General features: G+C 39.5%; 3 protein-coding genes across 4 annotated transcripts; 1 reads left to right on the forward strand and 2 right to left on the reverse strand.

Moving 5' to 3' along the window:
- Positions 1 to 119: 119 nt before the first annotated feature.
- swsap1 (SWIM-type zinc finger 7 associated protein 1) lies at positions 120 to 1,918 on the forward strand. The gene is made up of 2 exons (XM_027006611.3): positions 120 to 539; positions 936 to 1,918. The coding sequence occupies exons 1-2, from the start codon at positions 270 to 272 to the stop codon at positions 1,527 to 1,529; spliced, it is 864 nt and encodes a 287-aa protein (XP_026862412.2). The 5' UTR covers positions 120 to 269; the 3' UTR covers positions 1,530 to 1,918.
- Positions 1,919 to 2,782: 864 nt separating this feature from the next.
- Positions 2,783 to 9,559, reverse strand: epor (erythropoietin receptor). Its single transcript, XM_027006644.3, has 8 exons — positions 9,301 to 9,559; positions 8,744 to 8,885; positions 8,487 to 8,659; positions 8,173 to 8,324; positions 7,015 to 7,168; positions 6,653 to 6,740; positions 6,351 to 6,438; positions 2,783 to 4,764 (listed from the first exon to the last, which is right to left on the reverse strand). Exons 1-8 carry the CDS (start codon positions 9,386 to 9,388, stop codon positions 4,012 to 4,014), a joined length of 1,638 nt encoding a protein of 545 aa, XP_026862445.2. The 5' UTR covers positions 9,389 to 9,559; the 3' UTR covers positions 2,783 to 4,011.
- Positions 9,560 to 10,685: 1,126 nt separating this feature from the next.
- Positions 10,686 to 22,345, reverse strand: rab3db (RAB3D, member RAS oncogene family, b). 2 transcript variants are annotated; one of them, XM_027006638.3, is made up of 5 exons: positions 22,256 to 22,345; positions 19,216 to 19,455; positions 13,546 to 13,664; positions 13,306 to 13,430; positions 10,686 to 13,181 (listed from the first exon to the last, which is right to left on the reverse strand). In XM_027006638.3, exons 2-5 carry the CDS (start codon positions 19,453 to 19,455, stop codon positions 12,997 to 12,999), a joined length of 669 nt encoding a protein of 222 aa, XP_026862439.2. In that variant the 5' UTR covers positions 22,256 to 22,345; the 3' UTR covers positions 10,686 to 12,996. The 2 variants fall into 2 exon arrangements, with proteins under 2 accessions (XP_026862439.2, XP_035389298.1); XM_035533405.2 differs by lacking the exon at positions 22,256 to 22,345 and adding an exon at positions 19,718 to 19,787.
- Between the last annotated feature and the right edge of the window lie 928 nt (positions 22,346 to 23,273).

Below are 23,273 nucleotides of genomic sequence, written 5' to 3' on the forward strand. Positions count from 1 at the left end.
ATCGTTACGTGTACTGGAATAGACACATTGACATTGACAAATAAAAATGAAGAAATTACATTTTGAACAACGAATCATTTTTTTGTGGGCGTTGCGAGCTCACAGATACGACTGTTATGCTATGTGATGAGCTAGTTAGATAACGCTAGCGAACTTAGTTTTTCTTCAACAGAGAAACTTATAAAATGTCTATGGTGCATAGCTAATTTATCTATGTATTTTGTGAATATACTGTAGAGTTCTGTCTGAGCCTTGTGAATTTAATAGGTATGGTCGACATCCTTAGTGTGGTTTTTAAGCGGTTTGCTTCACAGCTGCACGTATCAACTAATGTAGCGTTAAAGGTGTCTCCTACTGAGAGCAGCATTTTGGTCGTTGGAGATGAAAACATCAACAGATCGCTGTTGTTCCTGACAGCTGTAACAGCAGCTTCAGAATTAGGAAGCAGAGTGATGTTTTTCACTCAAAATCAAATCCAGAGCCTTCCATGCAATCTTCAGGGCTCAAGTGGTCTGAATCTGAAGCCTGAAAGTTTAAAGGTAATTTGAGTTCGGCAGAAAATATTTGAAATTGTCCAGTTCTGGCTAAGTCCTAAGTAGTAGTAGTCCTAAGAAATATACCTAACGCTAGCTAGCTAATCGCAACATAATAGAGCAGGCCGTCTGTGTTACTCGTTTTCGCTTTCTCCCTGTCTTCATGTTTTAGGGGAAATAAACATCTCAATACAGTTAACACTAACTAGCTAGCGTTAGCTAAGCCAGATGGCATAACATTATTTCAGCGGAAAGCTGAGTTGGCATAGGTTACTTGAATGTAAATGCACTGGGTACACTTTTATGTAAACCTAGCCTTTCATCATTATTTAGGGAAAATGTATAATCCGAAAGTACACTTCTAACAGTTTGTTACTACTGATATATGCTCTCTCCGTAAAGAAAATCCGGTTTGTGTACCCCAAGACTTTGGAGCAACTGCTGGAGGATGTAGCCTCCCTTCACGAGCTGGTCAGACAGGCTGCCGCCATCCCTTCCTTGGTCATTGTGAACGGTTTGGACCGGTATTTGTGCAGCCCCGAGTTGCAGGGCAGACCTCAGCAGGAGGCTCAGAGCATGGCAGCTCATGTGATGGCCCTCCTGCATGACACAGCTGCTTTCCTCACCCAGAACCTGGAGGCCCGAGTGGAGAGCCAGGCCCCGTGTCGGGTCATCGTCTCTGTTCAGCCCGGTATTGAAGGCAGAGGTGGGGGTGATGTGTTGGGCCCAGATCCCTTCCTTTCGGTCCTGGGACGCTATCTGCAGGTGAGGTGCACCTCAGAGAAAGAGTGGAGGGGTGAGGGGCAGAATGAGTGGCTGCTGTGTCTGTCAGGTCAAGGACTGCAGGTTGATGGGGATGCTATTGAAAAGGAAGGGCTGGCATTGAAATGGCATGTAGCAATGCAGCCAAGTGGAGTGCTGGAGTTCTGGCCAGATGTTGCAACCAAAGAGAAGACACTACAGGAACAAGCCTCTCTGGAAGCAAAAGATGACTAACCACAAAGGGTTTTTTTTCCTTCTTCTGTATTTTAAAATGCTTAAAGTGTCAAGAATATTTTCATTTGCTTTGTGTGAGTAGTTTGTTTGTACTGTCTAAACTCCTCAGGTTAAGAAATAAAACCTCTGTTCTTGTTTATGAAGGAGTCTCTAAATAAATGATTGTTTTCAATAAACAGTGTAATAAAATCCAACTCCATGCCCCTTGCATCTACATGGAATAATAAAGCATATTGAGTTAAACCTTTTTTTAATATTAACAACTCCAGATTGTTAAAATTACTTTCATATAAAATTAATTTTATACAATTGTATTCTTATGAAAGTATTAATTGTTTCATAAAAGATGGATTTATAGCTGACAATAAATTGGACTTTACCTTTCCTTTTTTACTTGCCATGCAAACATGCAAAATGGTTTAGATTCAGGATTCCTTTTGACCATATCTCTGATGAAGACAGTAATGTTGAAACATTAGTTTATTGCACTGCACTTACAAATCACTCAGTTTTCCAGTCAGTGTTCCAGAATCCTACAGGTCGGTTTTATTAAAGTATTGACTATTCCTGCATTAAGTGATGTTTCATATTAGTCAGCACTTTTCAGAATGAGGTGCAAAACAGAATGATCTGATATTTGTACGAACTAGTAGCATTTTAATAGCTGCATTTACAGCTATCTGTGAAATAATTTTGGCAATCTCATAATCAGCTGTATTATTTTGAAATGTAAAATTTGATATGTAATAAGGGATTTCTAATATTTTTTTCTGAACACATCTTCACCATGTATCCTGTAATCTACTGATTAGTGAACTAGGAAAAGGAACAACAAACATGGGTTGTCTTTCGTGTTAAAGACTGGGAATCAGTCAGTTTCTTGCTAGGATTGGTAAATAATTGTTAAAAAAATAGTTCAATTGAACATGAAGCATTTAAGCATAATTTAAAACACCAAACAAGATGATAGAGATAAAATTAGTTTTTCATTGCAATAGAAAGACTCCACATTTTAAGAATGATAATGCAGGAAATGCTTATATTTTGAAGAACAAACATAAATAACAGTGCCATATTTGACATTATAAATGCTGATTTATCAGACATTAGTTGTCTGAACATTAAAACCAATATATGCCACATAAAACCCCAAACTTTTGATTTCAGTATTAACAATTTTTCAATTACAGATTAGCCTATTTATTAAAAGCAATAATGACAGCAAAACATGCCAGATGACTGGACACTGGATATTCAGAGATTTCTATTTATTTAGTAAATTTATGTTTCTTAGAAAGGTGTTGAGATGTGATGAGAAGAGGATGCAGGACTTGAAGCTGGTGTGTGTCAAATTGACTCGTAGGCCCCCTCTTGTATAAAGTAAATAGGATTTGGCCATTTCATAGGGTTCCCCACTGTAGGAATTATCCAAGAGCAGTAGGATATACTTGTCCCCTAATAAGAGGATGTATTGAGATGTTAGGAACAACATGTGTGCCCTTACTGATGTATTGTATAACAGATTGCATTGTAAATCAAAATCAAACTAACCAGCACTTAAAACTGCGTTCAAGATAGTTACCAAATTGCTTACCATTCCAAACTTTCATTTCATATGTACATTTTTCACAACAAATGTAAACACTTTTTAAGTACATTCTAAACTCAATAAGGTGGCTTACTTCTATGGGAAGTAGTGCATGAGGCTGTTCACTTTAGTTCTGTAGGTTACTGTGTATGGAACACGGGGTCAATTTGAGACACACTCAGCATTTGAAGGAGATTTGTGAAGTTTGGTTACATTGGTACAATAACAATAACAATAAAGATGCAAAACAAACTGATCTTGGACCTAACTTATAGAAGACAGGAGACAAAACATGCACAATTAAATACTCTTGTTGATTGTGTCTGCAAAGAATTTTGAAAGTTTGGTAGTTACATTTCAAAATAATTGTTACATCTCCATATATTTACAGAGGATAAGAAAAATATCTACAGTTTTTACAACAGTGGAACTTCTGTAATAAGAAGGATGACTAACAAAACACACACACACACCAAAACAACAAGAACAAAATAAGGCTGAAAATAAGGTTTATGGGGAAAGCAAATTTAATCAGCTTTCCACAATTTACATATTTAAACATGTATTTAAAAATCTATATTTTTAAAAGGTGGTTAGTTACATATGGTGTGCCGTACAGAATGTGAATTAGGTATTATTTAACTTCAACAGCTGCCAGAGGTATTTGTTTATCTATCTATCCATCTATGGCTTTGAACTCATTTTCCACTTCAGTTATCCCTTCAGTAAGCACTTATCCACTCAACAGTTCAGAATTTCAGAAACTTCACCAAATTCTGTTCTGTCCAAAAAGTCCATACAGGGCATTCCTAGACATGCCTTTCCAGCATGGTTTGGTGTGAGCACTTTTTAAAAAAAGTCTTTGTCCTTTCAATGTTCTACACAAGCTTTTGTTCAGAGCCAAGAGTGTATTGGTCGACCAGACAGTGGCTGCCTGAGACCAAGAATGTCATTCTTGTACTCGTTGGGATAGATGGTGCCTTTGCTCATGTTCACTGTCCTGCTGGAGCTCATTGGACTGTAGTCCATGGAGACACCAGAGTCAGCCACAGCCATGTAAGTGTACTCCAGCCCTTTAGGCACCCATGTGTGGTTTGGATACTCAAAGCTCGACTGCAAAGAGAGTCTTCCTGACCCAGAGCTTTGCTGGAGGGAGCCGAGATCAGAATGTGAGACAGCCAACAGTGAGGTTTCTCTGCTGGCAAACAGGGCCTGCAGAGGCAGCAATTCGTCCAGGGCGTCATTCCCTCGCCCTTCTCCCTCTGCCCGGGGATGTTGCGAATTCTGATTAAGTGTGACATATGTGTCTTGTGATTCAAGGAATGACTGAGTGAGGGCCTCTGGATGCTCCTGAAGAGTCCTCAGCTGCTCCATCAACCAGTGGGCATGAGAAGGTTCTTGCAATGTGTCTGTCAAATATGTGTCGATGCCCCTTGTGTCCAGCTGATTGACCACCTCTTCCATGGCCTCTGGCTGTTCTCTGAGGAAAGAAGCCACTCTCGTGGTGGGTGCTGGCCTCAGGGCATTTTTGTGACTTGGCAGAGGCGGTGCCACGCTGGCCTCAGACAGAACTTCTAGGGGAGATGGAAGCTCTTCATTGTACACGTGCACTACCCGGCTGTTGCCACTACTGTGGCCCAGCCACTTCTACAGAGGAAAATTAATGAAGGAAAATTTAATTAATTTCTTTATATATATATATATATATATATATATATATATATATATATATATATATATATATATATATATATATATATATATATATACATATACATACACACACACACACACACATACATACAACATATACACACATATATACACATATATATAAATAAATAATATATATACACATACACACACCCACACACACCCACCCTCCCATTGGAAAATTACTGCATGGGTGATTACATTTCAGCTGGCAACAAGTTATTTAACCCTAATTGATGCAGTGAGTAGCTTCTCATTTGTTAAACAACCATGTCAAAAGACACATCCTATGGTCATGGAAAAGATGTTAATTTGTTTCAGAAGGGTCAAACTATTTGCATGCATCAAGCAGAGAAAACATCTAAGGAGATTAAGAACTGTCCAATGCATTATTAAAAAGTGGAAGGACAGTGGGGAAACATCATCTTCGAGGAAGGAATGTGGTTGGCAAAAAAATTTTGAATGATCATGATCGGCGATCACTTAAACGTGTGGTGAAATCAAATCGTAGAAAAACAACAGTAGAACTCAGGGATATGTTTGATAGTGAAAGTTAGAGCATTTCCACATGCACAATGCCAAGGCAACTCAACGGATTGGGACTAAACAGTTGCGTAGCCTTAAGAAAACCACTTGTCAGTGAGGCTACCTGGCAAAAACTTCAATTTGCTAGGGAACATAAAGATTGGACTCTGGAGCAATGGAAGAAGGTCATGCAGTCTGATGAGTCCAGATTTACCCTGTTCCAGAGTGATGGGCGCATCAGGGTAAGAAGAGAGGCGGCTGAAGTGATGCACCCATCATGCCTAGTGCCTACCATACAAGCCTGTGGGGGCAGTGCTATGATCTGGGGTTGTTGCAGTTGGTCAGGTCTAGGTTCAGCAACGTTATGTGCCCAAAGAATGAGGTCAGCTGCCCGAATATATTGAACAACCAGGTTATTCCATCATTGAATTTTTTCTTCCTTGATGGCACGGGTAGATTCCAAGATGACAATACCAGGATTCATCAGGCTCAAATTGTGAAAGAGTGGTTCAGGGAGCGTGAGACATCATTTTCACACATGGATTGGCCACCACAGAGTCCAGACCTGAATCCCATTGAGAATCTTTGGGATATGCTGAACAAGACTGTGCAGTGGTCCAAATCTTCCATTATCAATACAAGATCTTGGGGGGGTGGGGGGGTGGAATTCATGCAACTCTGGACAGAAATAAATGTTGTGACATTGTAGAAGCTTGTGGAAACCATGCCACAGCGAATGCGTGCCGTAATCAAAGCTGTCCAACAAAATATTATGAGTGCGTGACCTTTTTTTTGGCCAGGCAGTGGATATTTTACTGACTTGTATCCTTTCACCAAGTTGTTGCTCCAAGTTTGTTTTTCATGTATAGTATAGCTGTTCATAGCACTTGAGAAACAGATTTGCATAGACAAATAACACTTTACTTACTTACCTAAACAGAAAACCATTTTACAAAGAACAAAATGTTAATATTACTGCACAAAACTGGCTGTACCTGGAAGTCTCCTTTGTAGACAGTGAAGAGACCTTGGAACTTGTGCTCAGGTGAAGGGATATCAGGCCATACTTTTTTTAACAGGAATCTGTAATGATTAATATGCACATTCTATCAGACATCCGGCTATGTAAACACACAAAGTCTTATACTGGAATATAATTCAAATGCACAGGGAGTGTAAATAGGTCTGTATGGTAGAAATGGTATAATTACTTCTACTATAAAAATATGAAGCTAATATGAATTTTATGTACCATATATGTTTGTGTGTGATGTTGGGTATTACATGTATTACTGACTTGTGATAGGACAGAAGCACAGTGAGTGACAGCACCATAAGGATTAAGGTGATGATGAGAACTAATGCCACAATCAGGGGATCCATATCTGTTTAGAAGAAACAGAAGACTGTGGACACCATTTGTCTAAAAGCATACTAAGTGCAGTGGAAAATTATAAATATGCAACACTCAGAAATCTTCCAGTCAAAAGGGTCATCATATCAGAACTGCACAATTAGTCATCTGAATTATTATCGTACATTTCTGTATAGTAAATCAGGTAGCTATTGGTATGTCATTTATGTGATGAAAGGTATGTAGTCTTGGATTTGGTCATATGGTGAATAATTATCAAGATCAATTAGTTTTGAAAAACATACCAATTGGTACAGTAGTCCCAAACTCAGGGTCAGACCAAGCACTCCAGTAACCATTATATGTGATGCCGTCAGGTTTTACTCGGACCTGAACTTCATATTTGCTGCTTGGTTGAAGGCCACGCAGGGTCAGCCTTGTGTTCCCCATCACCACTTCCTGAAATGCAGAGCAAAAAACTGCACTGATATACAATTCCATGTACATTCAAAGTCAACACAAAAATGGCTTTAAGTTTTAAGTGTTTGTGTTTCTTAAACTAGAGAAGCAAAGATCATGAAAATCAGTGAGTCACAGTTGACATAACTTATCTAACAGCATGTTGTAAGGACTGTGTGTGTCTGTGTTTGTTTTTTGGGGTTACATGAACATGAAGATGAATCCATATTCTAACACCCCTGGAGCAACTAAAAGCTCTCGTCAATTACATTAACCTTTTTTTATAGAACTCACAAACTTAACAAAATTGTCTGTTTTCACCAGATTGCTCTTTGAAATGCTTCCGACAATAACCAAGAGAGGCCAACAATATGAAATCCATTAAAACGTGGCATGAGCAAACCCTGTGAACACCAGCATCTAGACAGAAACCAAGTGAGTAAAATGGACAAAACACACAAAAAAATGTAAGTGCTAGGAGGAAATAAACAGGATTACAAAAAAGCCACCAATGTTATTTCACTGATTCCTAAATTACAATCAACCTTCATGGTTCCTGCATGGGTGTATTAAAGCAAATCATATATCTGCTCAGCAACTGTAAGGTTCTAGTTCTGGACAGCTTTAGATAAACCTTTCTGTACATTATTTAGTTGCTTAAAAGGTTTCTGAACCTTGACAAGAACAAGGTCTTAAGTGCCTTGTTTTAAAGCCAGAACTGCAGTCGTCATTAGAGAAAGGTCCACTGAGCCTAAGTGGACCCCCAGCACCAAGTCAACCTCTCCGGTCTCTCTGGCCCCAGCACAGTTCATAGAGCGAAACACCAAGCCACTAAGCTATTACTGTATCTCTATGTTTTCAGATGGGCCATTATTATTTGGGATCAGGCTTTCCAGGTCTTACAAATCTGCTAAAACATGCTTTGCTCATCGGAGTCCACCTAATTGTAATTCAGCAATGTGTTTTTAGTGTGAGATGTTGAAAATGTGACTCTGCATGTGTACCGTCTTTCTGGCGCTCCCTTCCACCACATATCTGACCTCGTACATCATACTGTCATCCATGTACTTGAGGGCAGGAGGCAACCAGCTCACATTGAGCTGCCCTAGTTTCCCTGTGCTCACTACAGAGAGGTTAGCAGGAGGATCCAACAGGACTGAGGAAGAGAGAAAGCACATCAGTACCAAGGGATCCAAATTCTGTATTAGACAAGAGTGCCACCAAAGAGGACAAGTTTGTGTCAAGGTCACTTTGGGGTCTTGTGATAGCACTGGCTCTGCTGTGAAAACAAGCAGTGCTCAAAGCTCTGTGGACTCACAGACATGGTCAATGAGGAGACTGCGATTGTAGAGTTTCCGCCCCCCATGAAACACACACAGGTGGAGAGTCACAAAGAACTCGATCCGGGTCAGCCTGCAGACAAACAGTTTCCTACCACTAGCTCCCAGCATAGGCAGTTCAGATATGGCACACACACTGCTGTTTTCATTCCTAAACAAGGAGAAGAACTAATTACAAGGGTTCAACTTGACACTTTGGTACATGCTATGGACCCTTATATAAAGAATTACTTACTGGTATTGGTAGGTATAGGTAAATGTGTACTGATCAGAAGAACCATTTCTCTGCTCCTTTTCCTCCCAGAAGCAGGTTAAGTCCCTCATTCTCTCAGAAAAGCATTTAATGTTCTCTGGCTCATCACGCTGCAGTTGAGATACTGTTGAGTAATGAGGTTTTATTTACATCATTACTGTTTTTGCTCAAACAGGTGAACAATTACATTCTGAATTATTTTGCTATAAGCTTTACGAGCTACTGAACTCACATAAGCACAAGTTGCGGGAGAGGATGACGCACGTGTGCTATATTAACCCAATGTGTTCCATGTCTGTAGCGTATTAATGTATAATGGTAAATGTAATTTATTCCCGGAAGCACAAAATTAACAAAATATTCCGAGAACCCAAATTAATATCTAAAATGTATGTTACATATTAGTTACATAAAATCTAAAATACAATCAATTATGTTAAGGCAATTTTGCAGTTAGCCACGAGAGCATTCTGTTGCAAACAGGTGAAGTTTTGTTTTGCTTGTTTTGGTTTTTTATTTTAAAAAGGAATTCGCCCTACCTTTGCTTTCAAAGGTTTGCCCTGCGTTCGCAACCGAAGCCAAGCAAAGTATATAAACGATCAATATGTTTATCTTCTCGTTGGACATTGTTTGGTCTTCCCAAAACACAAAAACAATGCCGCTTTTTGTTAATCCGCATAACTATGCTTCCAGCAGCCAACGTTCCCCGTTAGAGTTGTTGTGCCTAGTACAGCTTGCTGTCCAGATACCGTGGATAGCGCGCCACTATTACGCGTGCATCACACCAGATAAGCACATTACGAGCGTGGAAATTGTTTACTCTTTTTTTTTTCTTAATGCCGAGACTAGATGACAAGAAGTCGCTTAATTGCCGACGTTGTCTGTGGGAAGGGCTTAACGTCGAATATAAGTTTATTGATGTCAGCAGTTACAACTCGTTTTGTTATTGGATGACATGGCTTCGCATTACGAGTGTTTTGCGTTGTACGCTCAGTTTATTTTTCGAGCGTAGTCCACTGTGTAACCAGTTTATTAAAGAGATGTGTAAGGCACACATTTAGTAGCCTGCAATTTGAAAAAAAAGCACGGTTCAAGTGAACGAGTGACAACACGAGGAGACTCAAAAAACGATATAGGTAATTACCGAAAAGGTTTTACTGGTGGAGTTTCAGTAACCGGCCTTCTTATCAGTGGACAGCACCCGTTTTTTGCTCACAACGTGCGTTATCGGCATGTTCGGGGCTGTCTTTCGCGCATAGATAAAGTGTAATGTTTGCTAGCACATCCCAACGCAACCGCCCCAGTACTACCAAAATCTTTTATTGTTCTGTTTAGATATCACCGTTACTTCACACGGAAACGTGAAAATGCTGAGAAGCCGGCCCATGTCCGAGCTCAGTGGTTACGTAGTATAGAAGGCAATAGCAGGCGAACTTTTCGATCTTGTTTAAAAAAGGATCTGAACCGTGTGCCTCCACTTGATGTATTTTCTTAACTGTTGAACGGAATTTGAGATGAGGACCAGTTCACATGATGTACTACAGTTCTAATTTAGCAGACCTGTACACTACATCTGTCTAGAAGACTGGCACATACAGGCCTATGAACAGATATGCATTATTTCACGTCTTGTACACTCGAGTTCTGTAAGGCTCTCTCTCTTTTTTTTTTTCAGGACCTGCGGGTTACCGGTGGCTACCAGGAGAACATGTTGCAGGAAGCCCCTGTCGTGCACTTTTCTGGGTAGTTAGATAAAACTGTCGCATGGCAGATATGTGGTGTACAGTCATAAATCAGATGGTATCGGAGGAACTCTGCACCCGTGTTCCTCACCAGAGATGAGGGGGAAAGCCCAGCTAAGCATGTTGAGTGCATCTTCTCCTTACTCCCATTTTATTGCACTGTGAAAGTACTGCAACAACCAAACCCCCAAATCTCAACAAAGTCTTTATTTTGTAAACAGTGCATACATTTAATTCTATATTTCTTTAAAATATTCCAGGCCAGAAATACAACAGTCTTGTTTAAAACTTTGAGTATGAGTCAGAAAGGTGCTCTCATGCAGTAGTTTCCTCGTCAGCACACTCCTAGCAGTTATTGCAATGCTTCAAGAACACGTGTTGTGTCGTACTAGGAGACCACAATTAAGACAAAGAATCTTCAACACAGCCTTCAATACTACACGGACAACCCGTGCTTACAGATTACATGAGCAAACACAGTCACTGCATAAAATACATGCTGCTTCTTTATGTATGCAACTATATTTAAGCAGTACTAAGAATGTTACTACATGAAGAGAAAAGAAAGTGTGCAAACTGGTAAGGTACAAGACCAAATGACTAGTGTTAAAAAAGTGGATCACGTTTCTTACATCTTGTATGGGCACCAGAAGGGGCTTTATTTGACACAGTGTACATGGGATATTCAGACACATCCAGCCAAAGGCCAAATGAACCAAGCAGACAGTTGGCACTGTATATCACAGACAAAAAGGAAAGGGGTGGAGGCTGAACTGCGTGTGTTCTCTAGCTTCTGTCTAATCACTCTGACCAGGGTGAAATGGGGGTTTAATTTAGGCCATACAAGTGTCCTCACAATCAGGGAGCACTATACAACACAGATCTGTTTTGCTACAGGCTATAGCTGTATCTGTACCTCTTTCTGAACTGATAAGCTTGCTCTAGCCAAAAGAGTTCAATACAAATGTAAAGATGTCTACAGGCTGGGTCAATTTACACTGCAGGATGCATATTTCAGAGAGCATTCAGGTGTCTGAATGCAAAACCCACAAACCAGGAACACTACAGCTTTGCACATTAATGAAAGTTTGAAACATGTGCCTCTGTGCTATTGTGCTGTACACAGGTCAAAGAACAGTGGTAAGAAATGTGGAAAATTGGAAGGAAGAGGAAAGGGAGGCCCTCCGAGATTTACAAGAACAAAGAGGTTGACACATGACCTTGTCTTATCCCCTCCCACCCCAATTTTCACATGTAACCTTTAGCAAGTAGCTTCTAGCATACAGACCTCTCTTAGACACTACAGGGCAACTGCACTGTTGGTCTAAACAGAACATGCCCACTCAAAACAGGGTCAGACCTCTGGTCATGTTAGAGCATACCAAAGTGTTTGTTATACTGAACTTGGTTTTTATAATTAATCAACAAGACAAGTACACTGTGAATAGAATTAAATACAGCAGTGAGCTTGATTAGAAATGTTGAACAGCAAGAAAAGTTACAGTGTCAGAGTAATGGGTTCAGAACAGTGACTTAACGGTTATGTAACCATAGCCTATTATGAGTTATACCATTAGGAAAACTTGTGCATTTGAGCATAAATACTTAAACCATTCCAATTAGGAAAATATTTTGTTCCACATCAAATTATGTTTATCAAGTAAATTATTTGATGTGAAAAATCTAATCATTTTTCTGTTACTTCCTATTGACTTACATTGTGTACAGTTAAACCATTTACACTCTCTAGCACTAGCATGTGTACCTGAACACCAAAGCATTTGCAGTGTCTAAGGCTAAACACAGACAGTCACAGTACACTGGTCAGCACAGTGGCAATGACAGCTGAAGACTGCTAAACCACTGTTCTCCACAGCTGGTGCATATTCACCTGGGAGTGGGGGAGCTGGCCGGGAGATGGGTGGCTGAGGAAGGATGGCTTGGGGGAATGCATGGGAGTGACTATGCAGATGCTTATCTCTAACCTCTACCAGCTGCTGCATATCTTGGCCTGGTGTAGATGTTTTGTGGTTTGAATTTGTTCATGAGTTGCGGGGGGTACCTCCTGCAGTTCGAGTTGAAAGGAAATTAAGAATCTCTTGCCTTCCATTTGCTGTGTCCTCATTTGTCATTTTCACCAAGTGAATCCATGGGGGAGATTCACTTGGTGAACATATTCATCAAAAATGCATACTGACTGCTGTGTAGACTACTCCCATGTCATAACTTGTTTTAACAAATGAAAGCAGTTACAGTGTATTAGTTTTGTGGAAACAGTAATTTCGTGAAACACGGACTCCTCTTGTGTATAGTGAGCTCACAATTCTCTTGAAACTAAAGAAGGCCTAAAACTGTATCCCAAACCAAACATCTGTCTGCGTCTGCAGAGTTTAGCTCCAGGCTCCAAGCTGCCTTATCCAGTGTGCAGAGATGGGTATTGGGGGTAAGGGTGCAGTGTAGAAGGTGGAGCATAGGTAAGAATGGGGTGGTCTCTTAGCAGGCACAGCTGGTCTGTCCCATGGGAGACTCCTGTAGGTTGGGGTCTTTGTGGTTGGTGAGTGCACCATCATCTCCCTCCATGGCTTGATTCATCTTCTCACAGATAACATCCACCAAGCGCTCAAACACCTGCTTCACATTGATGTTGTCTTTGGCGCTGGCTTCGAAAAACTGGAATCCTTGGCAACATAGTAGTACATTTCATAGTAGTACAGACTGTGTGTAGTGCATACATTATCCTTTGCGCAAAGATGGGTGCTTTCTATTTTGTATCTGCTATGATGTGTGGGTGTTTGTCCTCACCTAGTTCCTCAGCAAGTCTCTGGCTGTCTTCGGTTGGAATGAGTCTGTCGTCCTCCATGTCGCACTTGTTTCCCACAAGGATTACCTGTGCATTGTCCCATGAGTATGTCTTAATTTGGGTAGCCCTGAAGGCCACACACACACACACACACACACACACACACACACTTTTAACAAGCAATATTTTGTAAACATAGGGCTATACCTGTATCAGTTTCCCTTTCCTTTCTTTCCACTCACCAGTCTTGCACCGCATTAAAGGAGTCGTGGTTCGTGATGTCGTACATGAGCAGGAAGCCCATGGCTCCTCTGTAATAGGCTGTAGTGATGGTACGGTAGCGCTCTTGTCCTGCCGTGTCCTAATAAAAACCAACACAACACCAACATCAAATATTGCATAAATGGCCTGGTGCAATGTGACAGATCTGTAACTCCCAACGAGAGGAGACAACAGACTTGTGATGAGTCTCAGTCACCATCAAGAAGACTTACTGTGTTTACTGAGGTTAATTCAGTGTTCCAAATATGCAGTTGACAACAAGAAATGCTTGTCCCCGTGAAATGGAAGTTGTACAGTAGGGTGATTGCAATTCCTAACCTGCAGAGGGCAGCCATTTCTGAGTTTCCAGATTACACTGGCAAAAATGCAAGTTACACTTGCCATCTAGCATAATTGAAATAGGAGACTGAACCACAGAAAAACAGTAATAATCACTTAACTGACTTTATGAATACAGAACAAAAACAGGAAAGAGCAACTTGGAAATAAGTATTTGTATTTATTTCTAAGTATAGTTATTACATATGCAAACCACTGGTGTGAAAACATCTCAATGTCCTCTTTGTCTAAGAATTACTGAAATTCTGTTTCAGGAAGCCACCAGTCAAAGTTGAAATCCAAGCCAGCTGTGCCAAAAGCTTTTACAAAATGGAAGAGTTCAATTAATCAAACAGGTAAAGGGGTTAGGTTGGCAAGGCAACTATCCCACTGTCGAATGGAAATCTGGTTTGGCTCCCTCATTTGCATAAGAATCCTGACATCAGAGAGGGAGAGGAGAGGTTACCTGGGTAATTACAGAGTCTCAGGTTAGATATGTTCCATTAAATGTGTTTGTGTGCATCTCTCTCTCTCTCCGGCGTGGTTAACACACTAATTCTTAGTTTTAATGAATATAGATGATTTAATACAGTGCATGCTTCCTGAGCCATGTGCAGTGTTAGAAGGGGGGAAAAATAAATAAAACCATTTTCTCTCTCTCTCTCTCTCTCTCATATATAGATATATATAAATATAGGTATATAGCTCTATCTATCTATCTATCTATCTATCTACACACACACACACACCTCTCTCATTTTATATATATATCTATCTATCTATCTATCTATACACACACCTCTCATTTTATTTATATATCTATCTATCTATCTATATATATCAAATTATTTTTATCTATCTATCTATCTATCTATACACACACACACCTCTCTCTCTCATTTTATCTATCTATATCTATATATATCTCTATATTTATATAATACACATACATATATATCTATATATCTATATCTATCTATATCTAATTATTTTTTATCTATCTATACACACACACACACACCTCTCTCTCATTTTATATATATATATATATATATATATATATATATATATATATATATAAAAATGAGAGGTGTGTGTGTATAATATATATATATATATATTATACACACACACACCTCATTTTATATATATATATATATATATATATATATATATATATATATATATATATATATATATATATATACACACACACACCTCTCTCTTTTTACATATATATATCCATCTATCTATCTATCTATACATACACACACCTCCCTCTCTCATTATATATATATATATATATATATATATATATATATATATATATATATATATATATATATATATATATAGATATATACATACACACCTCATATATATATATATATATATATATATATATAGATATATACATACACACCTCATATATATATATATATATATATATATATATATATAGATATATACATACACACCTCATATATATATATATATATATATATATATATATATATATATATATAAAAAATCATTATAGATAGAGATTTTATATATATAATGATCATTATAGATAGATAGAGATTATATATTATATAAAATCTCTATCTATCTATAATGATGATTTTATATATATATATATATATTTATCTATATAAAAATAAATAAATTATACATACATACACACATCCTGGCCAAAAAAAAAAAAAAAAAAAAAAAAAAAAAAAAAGTGTCGCCACCCGGATTTAACTAAGCAATTAGGTAAGAGCCTCCCATTGGATAATTACTGCATGGGTGATTATGTTTCAGCTGGCAACAAGTTATTTAACGCTAACTGATGCAGTGATTAGCTTCTCATTTGTTAAACAACCATGTCAAAAGACACACCCTGTTTTCATGGAAAAGATGTTAATATTTTTCAGAAGGGTCAAATTATTTGCATGCATCAAGCAGAGAAAACATCTAAGGAGATTAAGAACTGTCCAACGCATCTTCGAGGAAGGAATGTGGTTGGCAAAAAAATCTTGAATGATCGTGATCGGCGATCACTTAAACGTGTGGTGAAATCAAATCGTAGAAAAACAACAGTAGAACTCACGGATACGTTTGATAGTGAAAGTTAGAGCATTTCCACATGCACAATGCCAAGGGAACTCAAGGGATTGGGACTAAACAGCCATGTAGCCTTAAGAAAACCACTTGTCAGTGAGGCTAACCGGCAAAAACAGCTTCAATTTGCTAGGGAGCATAAAGATTGGACTCTGGTGCCATGGAAGAAGGTCATGCAGTCTGATGTGTCCAGATTTACCGTTCCAGAGTGATGGGTGCATCAGGGTAAGAAGAGAGGCGGCTGAAGTGATGCACCCATCATGCCTAGTGCCTACCATACAAGCCTGTGGGGGCAGTGCTATGATCTGGGGTTGTTGCAGTTGGTCAGGTCTAGGTTCAGCAACGTTATGTGCCCAAAGAATGAGGTCAGCTGCCCGAATATATTGAACAACCAGGTTATTCCATCATTGAATTTTTTCTTCCTTGATGGCACGGGTAGATTCCAAGATGACAATACCAGGATTCATTGGGCTCAAATTGTCAAAGAGTGGTTCAGGGAGCATGAGACATCATTTTCACACATGGATTGGCCACCAGAGTCCAGACCTGAACCCCATTCAGAATCTTTGGGATATGCTGGAGAAGACTTTGCACAGTGGTCCAAATCTCCCATCATCAATACAAGATCTTGGGGGGGAAAAATTGATGCAACTCTGGACAGAAATAAATGTTGTGACATATATATAAAAATAACATTAGTCATGACATTTGACTAAAATAAATTTAAACAAATTTAAAATTAAAAGTTCTACAAGTTGCATCAGCAATGTTTAAATAAACTGTGTGTAGAATGTTATTTGTTATTGAAGTTCCAGTATTTGGAGGTGCAGATGTTTCCTCAGAGTGCTTTTTTATTAGCTTACCAGAGAACAGCTAAGACAAAAAAGGAGGGACAAATGAATAGAAAAGGATGTTGGCAGTAAAGAAGCATCATGACAGAGAGGTCAATATTGTGAATGTCATCAGGGCTTTTTCAAATGTGTCATATCCTGTTTTTGCTGATGCAAAGCTTTGAAGTGTAAAGAGGTATGGAAGGTCTGCTCCAGGCACTGAGGCATGTCAGTGTGCAGAAGACACTCTTCCACAGAGCTGTACCCTTCTGTAGCATGCACTGTTATGCTTATGCATAAACCTACACCTATATTGTATCCTTAATAGCTATAAAAAAAAAATTAAATAAATAAAAAAAGGTCTCAGAGCAGTCTTGTTTTGCTGACACTTGCAGACAAAGGAACAACACACAGACAATGTCTATATAATAGACTCAAGGCTGAGAGTGGGATTTTTCAGTGAAATTATCTGAAATACAACAATAAAGCAGTCTGTTTAAGAAATACTTCATGCACACAATTACTCTGTATACTATCTGGAAAGCAAATAGAACGTGACAATGTCGATGGCTGAAAAGGTATAATTATGAGATGTTTTAAATTGAAACATCTAGGAAATTCTTCTGGCAAACTAAAAGCAAAATAAAAGGTCAGATAACTAATTATTAGCTACATCACTAATGACCCTCACCAGCTAAACTTATTGGAAGTGGGAGGAAACAAGCAGGGGCATGGCCCTTCCAGAAAGTAGGGTTGTGGCCATGCCAGGAAGCACTTCTTGCCCTCTTGAGGAACTGGCATGTGGCAAACAATGGACATTTCGGCTTTGGACAGATGCCACAGAGCGCATTAAAGAGACCCAAGCCCCAGTGAGTCCTCACTTCTTTTGCAGCTCAACACCCCACCCACCCCCAAGCTACACAAGCACAAATCAGTTTGTCTGCCTCTACGCAAACACACAGTGCCCTGTCTAATCTTCGAGCCATGCCTGTGGTGCCTCTGACAGGTATGAAGATTTATATGTGCCTGCGAAATGCTGTGCATTAGCAATGCAGTGGAGGTCAACAGAATAGAAGAGAGGAAAGGCCGAGTGGTGCACTGTAACAACCTTCACCTAGGTGGCTGAACCGAGGGAATTGCTGGCAGCTTAGATGTCTGGACTGTCAGAGGGAACCCAGTAACTGAGGGCACTCCCATACCTTGCTCACACTGCAAGTCTGCTGCATTGCACACTGAACTGGTGCTGCAAATTGTAACATTCTGAATTATGACAGCAAGGGATAATGTTCAGAACTAATGCAGTTTTGCTGACTGGATATATGAGTCCAGAGCAGAAATTGTACTCCAAAGCAGAGTAACAAAAGGTCAGGTTTCACATGTTTCCTTTACTAGATTCGCATCAAATATGTGATGGTGGGGGAAGGGGGAACCTACTTTTCAAAATGTTGGTTATACTACCAGTAGAAACCAATTCTAGAGACATCCTCCAAATAGCACCAGATTCTCAGTCCCTTCTCAGTCTATGTTCATTGATATGTTGTTTGGAATAGTTTGAAAAATCCCAGAAAATCCCTGAAAAATCGAGGTTTCTAGTGATTTCAGCAAACAGGTGAGAACTCACAGTAAATAAAACACCTTCATTGTCTTAGTTTGAGATGTAGACTGAGATTACAGGCAGTCAGAAAATGGTACACTATAGTGCACATATGCATTTTTAATTGCTTGTAATGCATTACCAAAATAATAAGATATTTTGTAATTATCTGAACAAATTACTTTTAAAATACTCTTAAGGTGAACTGTCTATACTGATTACACTTGTGGAGCCTTCAACCTTAACCTCTATCTAAAAAGGCCTGTAAACGGAACACCACCATTAATGGGTGCCGTTCAACCAGAAGTAGGCTTAATCTGTGTCCAGGAAGCCAAATAAATCAACTTTTATTTTCTCACCAGCAGCAAAGAGCTTTGCAAAATGCCTATCTATTTTGACATTACAGTGCAACCGTATCTTGGAAAAAGGTCTCCCAACAACTTTTTTTAATCTCAGTCTTTTTAAAATTAGTTTCCCAGACCCAGCATAAACCTAGATTTAAAGATTTTCCAATGATTATTCGACATTAGCAATGCAATTTAGTTACACCATAGACTTAACCCATGTTCAGGAAACTGGCCCTGGTCAGAAAAGCTGGAAAACACCACAGGTGATTCAGTATAAATTCTGCAGCTACTAGCAGAGACTGTACAAATGATTTATTTTAGTGGACTTTGCTTTTTTTAGTTCTGAAACTTGACTCAAGTGAAACTTTACACCAGCTCTAATGAATCTGAGTGAGTCAAGAAAAGGTCAGTAGTACCCAAAGTCATTCGTACCCAGATCTGTAGCTTGATGCGCTTGTTGTTCCGAAAGACCGTTTTGACCTTGAAATCGATGCCGACAGTGCTGACGAAGGCTGGGGTGAAAGAGTCGTCGGCATAGCGGAACAGGAAACTGGTTTTGCCCACACTGCTGTTACCGATGATGAGGAGTTTGAACATGTAATCAAAGTTTTGGTCCGCTGCATCCTTCTGAGTGGGCTGCTGCAGAAAGCGCGAGTCGCTCACCGATGCCATCTGGAGGAAAGGAGATGTTAGGAAACTGACAACATTTCCATGATCTACTAAATTGCATTTGTATCTCACATTTAAATATCCAAGTACATTTTAGTAAACCAAAACTACCCTGAATTATATTTCAAATCATAAAATCACATATCCCAATAGAAATGATCAACTACCATAAACCAGGCAACTAGATTCCATTCACAGCATATTAAGTACATTAACTGTACAAGACAAGCAACTTGTTGTCATCTAAAGGTAGATAGCTGGTTACCCTCTGAGGATAGCCTCCTGAGTCTGTCATCCCCAGAAAAATCTAAAGACCCAACTAACCACGAAGCTCAAAGTAGCAACCTGAAATCCTCCCATCCTCCCTCCCAATTCCCAACCAGTCAGAGCCATACAGCACTCCTCTAGCCTCTGGCGAGGAATGTCACCATGGCGACAGGCCCATGAACGAAACGCACAGACCCATTAGAGGATCAGCTGATTGCTCAGAGCACGACTCCTCTCCAGAGGTGCACATATTACTGCACACCAAAGAGCGAACACAAGCGCCCACAGTGACCACTGCACTGAGGGGAAGGCGAGCTCTTGTTTAAATTCTAACCATGAATGCATGCTTCTGGAAACAGGTTTGTGTCTCTGTGTGTGTGTGTGTGTGTGTGTGTGTGTGTAGAAGGGGTCTGGTGTCTGGAACATGCCTTTAACACTGGAGTGTACCTGTGAGTGGTTTCAAAAGATGAAGCAGAATACATGAAATGTCACCAACTCACCGAGGCAACTTTGTCAATACAACTTCAATAATGTTTTCAACTAGTTTTTTTGGACATAGATGGGTTCTGACGAACAGTTTTTACAGTTAAGACTTAGTGCTGAGCAACAACCATGAAATTCACATGTGGTTTACAGTGCAGAAGGTGCTGCCAAAGTTTAAGTACGAGAACAGCACAAAAGAAGTTTTGAAACACAGACTAAAGAGAAGCTCCTTTCTGATGTCATGCATACAAACTATCAAAAACACCATTTAACATCAAACTAATGCTTTATAAATTATAATATTATATAGTTACTAGTGATGTACAGATGTTGAATTTCTTGGGCTGATATGATAGCCGACACGGTGACTGAATTAGCAACCTTTTTGTGGATGACACCGGTAGTAATAACCAATAATTTTACCTTTAGGCATTTTAAATTGCCAAATTGCACAGGCCTCAATGAAACAGATGACAGAAATTCAAAATTACAATACTGAAACGATAAATTCTAAATTGTCTTTATCAACAAATAATATATCTTCTGCCAATATGTCATGCAGATAATTATATTAATTTTTTTTTCTAAATCCATGTACTTGTCTTGTTTGACTTTTTGTTAAACTTTATGTTGAACACAGATCTTGTAGTTAGAGAATGTGCTACTTTCTTAGCAGATTTCACCTTAAGCCTCCAAAGAAACTTAATGACATGAGTGTGGACAGCCTGCATCCATGGCCTCTGGGGCTTGAAAGCATAAACCAGCAGCAAATCCCTGCATGCACAACCCCAGATGACCACAGTAAGAGTTTCATTATCATGACTAATCAACAACAACAACAACAACAGTAATAAAAACACTACATTACCTCTGGTTTAATGTCCCTGTCATGAGTTGAACTTGTGGCAGATTTCTAACTATATTAAAACCATAAAGAATATACACTATTCAAAAGGACCAGAAACTGTTTTACTGTTTTATACCACTTAGGAAACTAGACTCCTAAGTGGCCACGTGTAGAAGGCCTCATGTTGTAGATTGGTGATGACCATCTCTGGCAAGTACAATACCTTCTGGCTATGGAGAGGGGGTAAGGACAAACCCATTTTCCAACAAGACCCTAAGTTTGTGACTAATCAGAGGGTGGCTTTCCTTTGGGAAAAACTGGCCCAGTAACCAATTTGTTCATTTTCATCTGCAAAGAAAGTGAATCAGGAACACAGCACATCTTTACTGGACATGCTCACTGTTAACAGGCTTTGGTGAAATTAAGACAAAGGTACCTGCACATCAGTGTCGCAGTAGCCTAAACCAAACTGATTTAAGAACGGCCTAAATTACCTCTGAAAAAACTGGCTTTTTTTTTTCCTTCTTTTTTTTAACCTGAGATGTTTATGAATTCCTCTTGGCCTATTCCGTAATGGTACCTTGTTCCTGCTAGCAAGCACATGCAATATCCATCTTGTAGCTGAGCAGCGTAGACGTGATTCACATCTGATAAACGCATCAGGGCGCAGGACGAGCGCATATATATATAAATATATAAACACCAATTTGTATTACAGATGTCTACATCAAATTCATCAGCTCCGTTAACTGTGTGCTGTAGCGTCATATCCTCGTCCTCCGCCTTCATTTTAGGGGTTTTAAAGTGGCCAACCCAGTGAACAAGCCGTGTTGCTTTTTAAAAATTAGCCGCTCAATAGTAATTACCAGACGAACACACTCTGTAGTAGTGTCTGCTTTTAGATGGTTTTGTTTTGATAGTGAACTAATGCAAGGGCGCCATGCGGAAGCTGAACAGGAACGCACTCCTCACCTGTATGTACAACATGCTCAGGTGGCCGGCTAACTTAAAGGTCACCTGTACAAGGCCTACCTTTTGCAGCTAAACTGCATGCATATTTTGTCAAAAACGCAATTTGGCAATATAGAGTTTGCACGCACATCTAGTAAACCGTACTCAAGCAGGGCTGTGGTGATTTATTATCCGCCTGCGACAGAGAAGCAGAACATAAAAAGTACAAACAAACAAAGTTTTCAGGAAACCTACCTCAGCCTAAGAAATCCAAAGACAAAATCCGTTTTTGTGCTTGCGTTTGAGCGACCGATGCTTCCTTTTTTTGGGGGGGGGGGCTGATTTGTGCGGCGCGAACTAGCTCCCGGATCTGAAGAGTAACTACTCCGACACACTGAGCTGCCAATTCCGTGTATCGAATCACAACTTGGCCCCACTACCAAGGTAGACTAAGACCGCAACGATATAGACGCAAATTCACAGGGCATAAGGTTTCAGTCAAATTGTAAATCCCCCCCTCCTTCTTTACTTATTTCCCCGTTACTATGCCAGGTAAACGGTTAAGCGTATATCTTAGAAGAAATTTAATAAGCGATTGTTTGTTGTTTGGGTATCACCACCACTAATGAAGCTCAGCTTGCGAATAAACTGAAACACAATGAAAGAGCTAGTCAAAATGCTTCGATGATTATTAGGATAACATCCTGTCCAAGAGCCTTATACTTGCACTTCTATTAAACTCTGCTTGCTCAGAGCTTTCCTGGAGGGTCCAATTCTCTATTTGGCTTTTTCAAAAGAAACATGCTAATACCAACGACAGTGCCAAAAAGAATGAGTTTTACTGCAATAACTCTTCTGGGTTCTCTGATTTCGGTTATTCTTCTAAAGGTTGTGGAATTAAGTGACCAAGAACATTTGATCCAATGATTATGACAATCCTTCACCATTCATGTGTAGTTGTTTTTTTTTCTTTTTCGTGTGTTCCTTTAGCCAAACCCCGCACCCCACTCTCTGTGCTATCTTCCCCACGTAGGGTTTGTCTCGCCGTTCATCTGGGGTGGAGATGAGAGCACAACAGACTCTCTCCTTCTCCACCTGTTGATATAGCCTCTACCTGCATCTCCACTAGTGGTGGGGCTGCTTTCTAAATCTAGCAGTTAACTGCTAGATTTAGAAAGCAACCCCCCAACACACACACACTGTATTCTCTTATGCAATTATGTCTTCTGCCTATCTATTTTTGTATAAGGTCTCACCACCACACGCAACCTGA

Source organism: Electrophorus electricus, chromosome 3 (assembly GCF_041902795.1).
Source record: "Electrophorus electricus isolate QZ-2024a chromosome 3, ASM4190279v1, whole genome shotgun sequence".
Lineage (NCBI taxonomy): Eukaryota > Metazoa > Chordata > Actinopteri > Gymnotiformes > Gymnotidae > Electrophorus > Electrophorus electricus.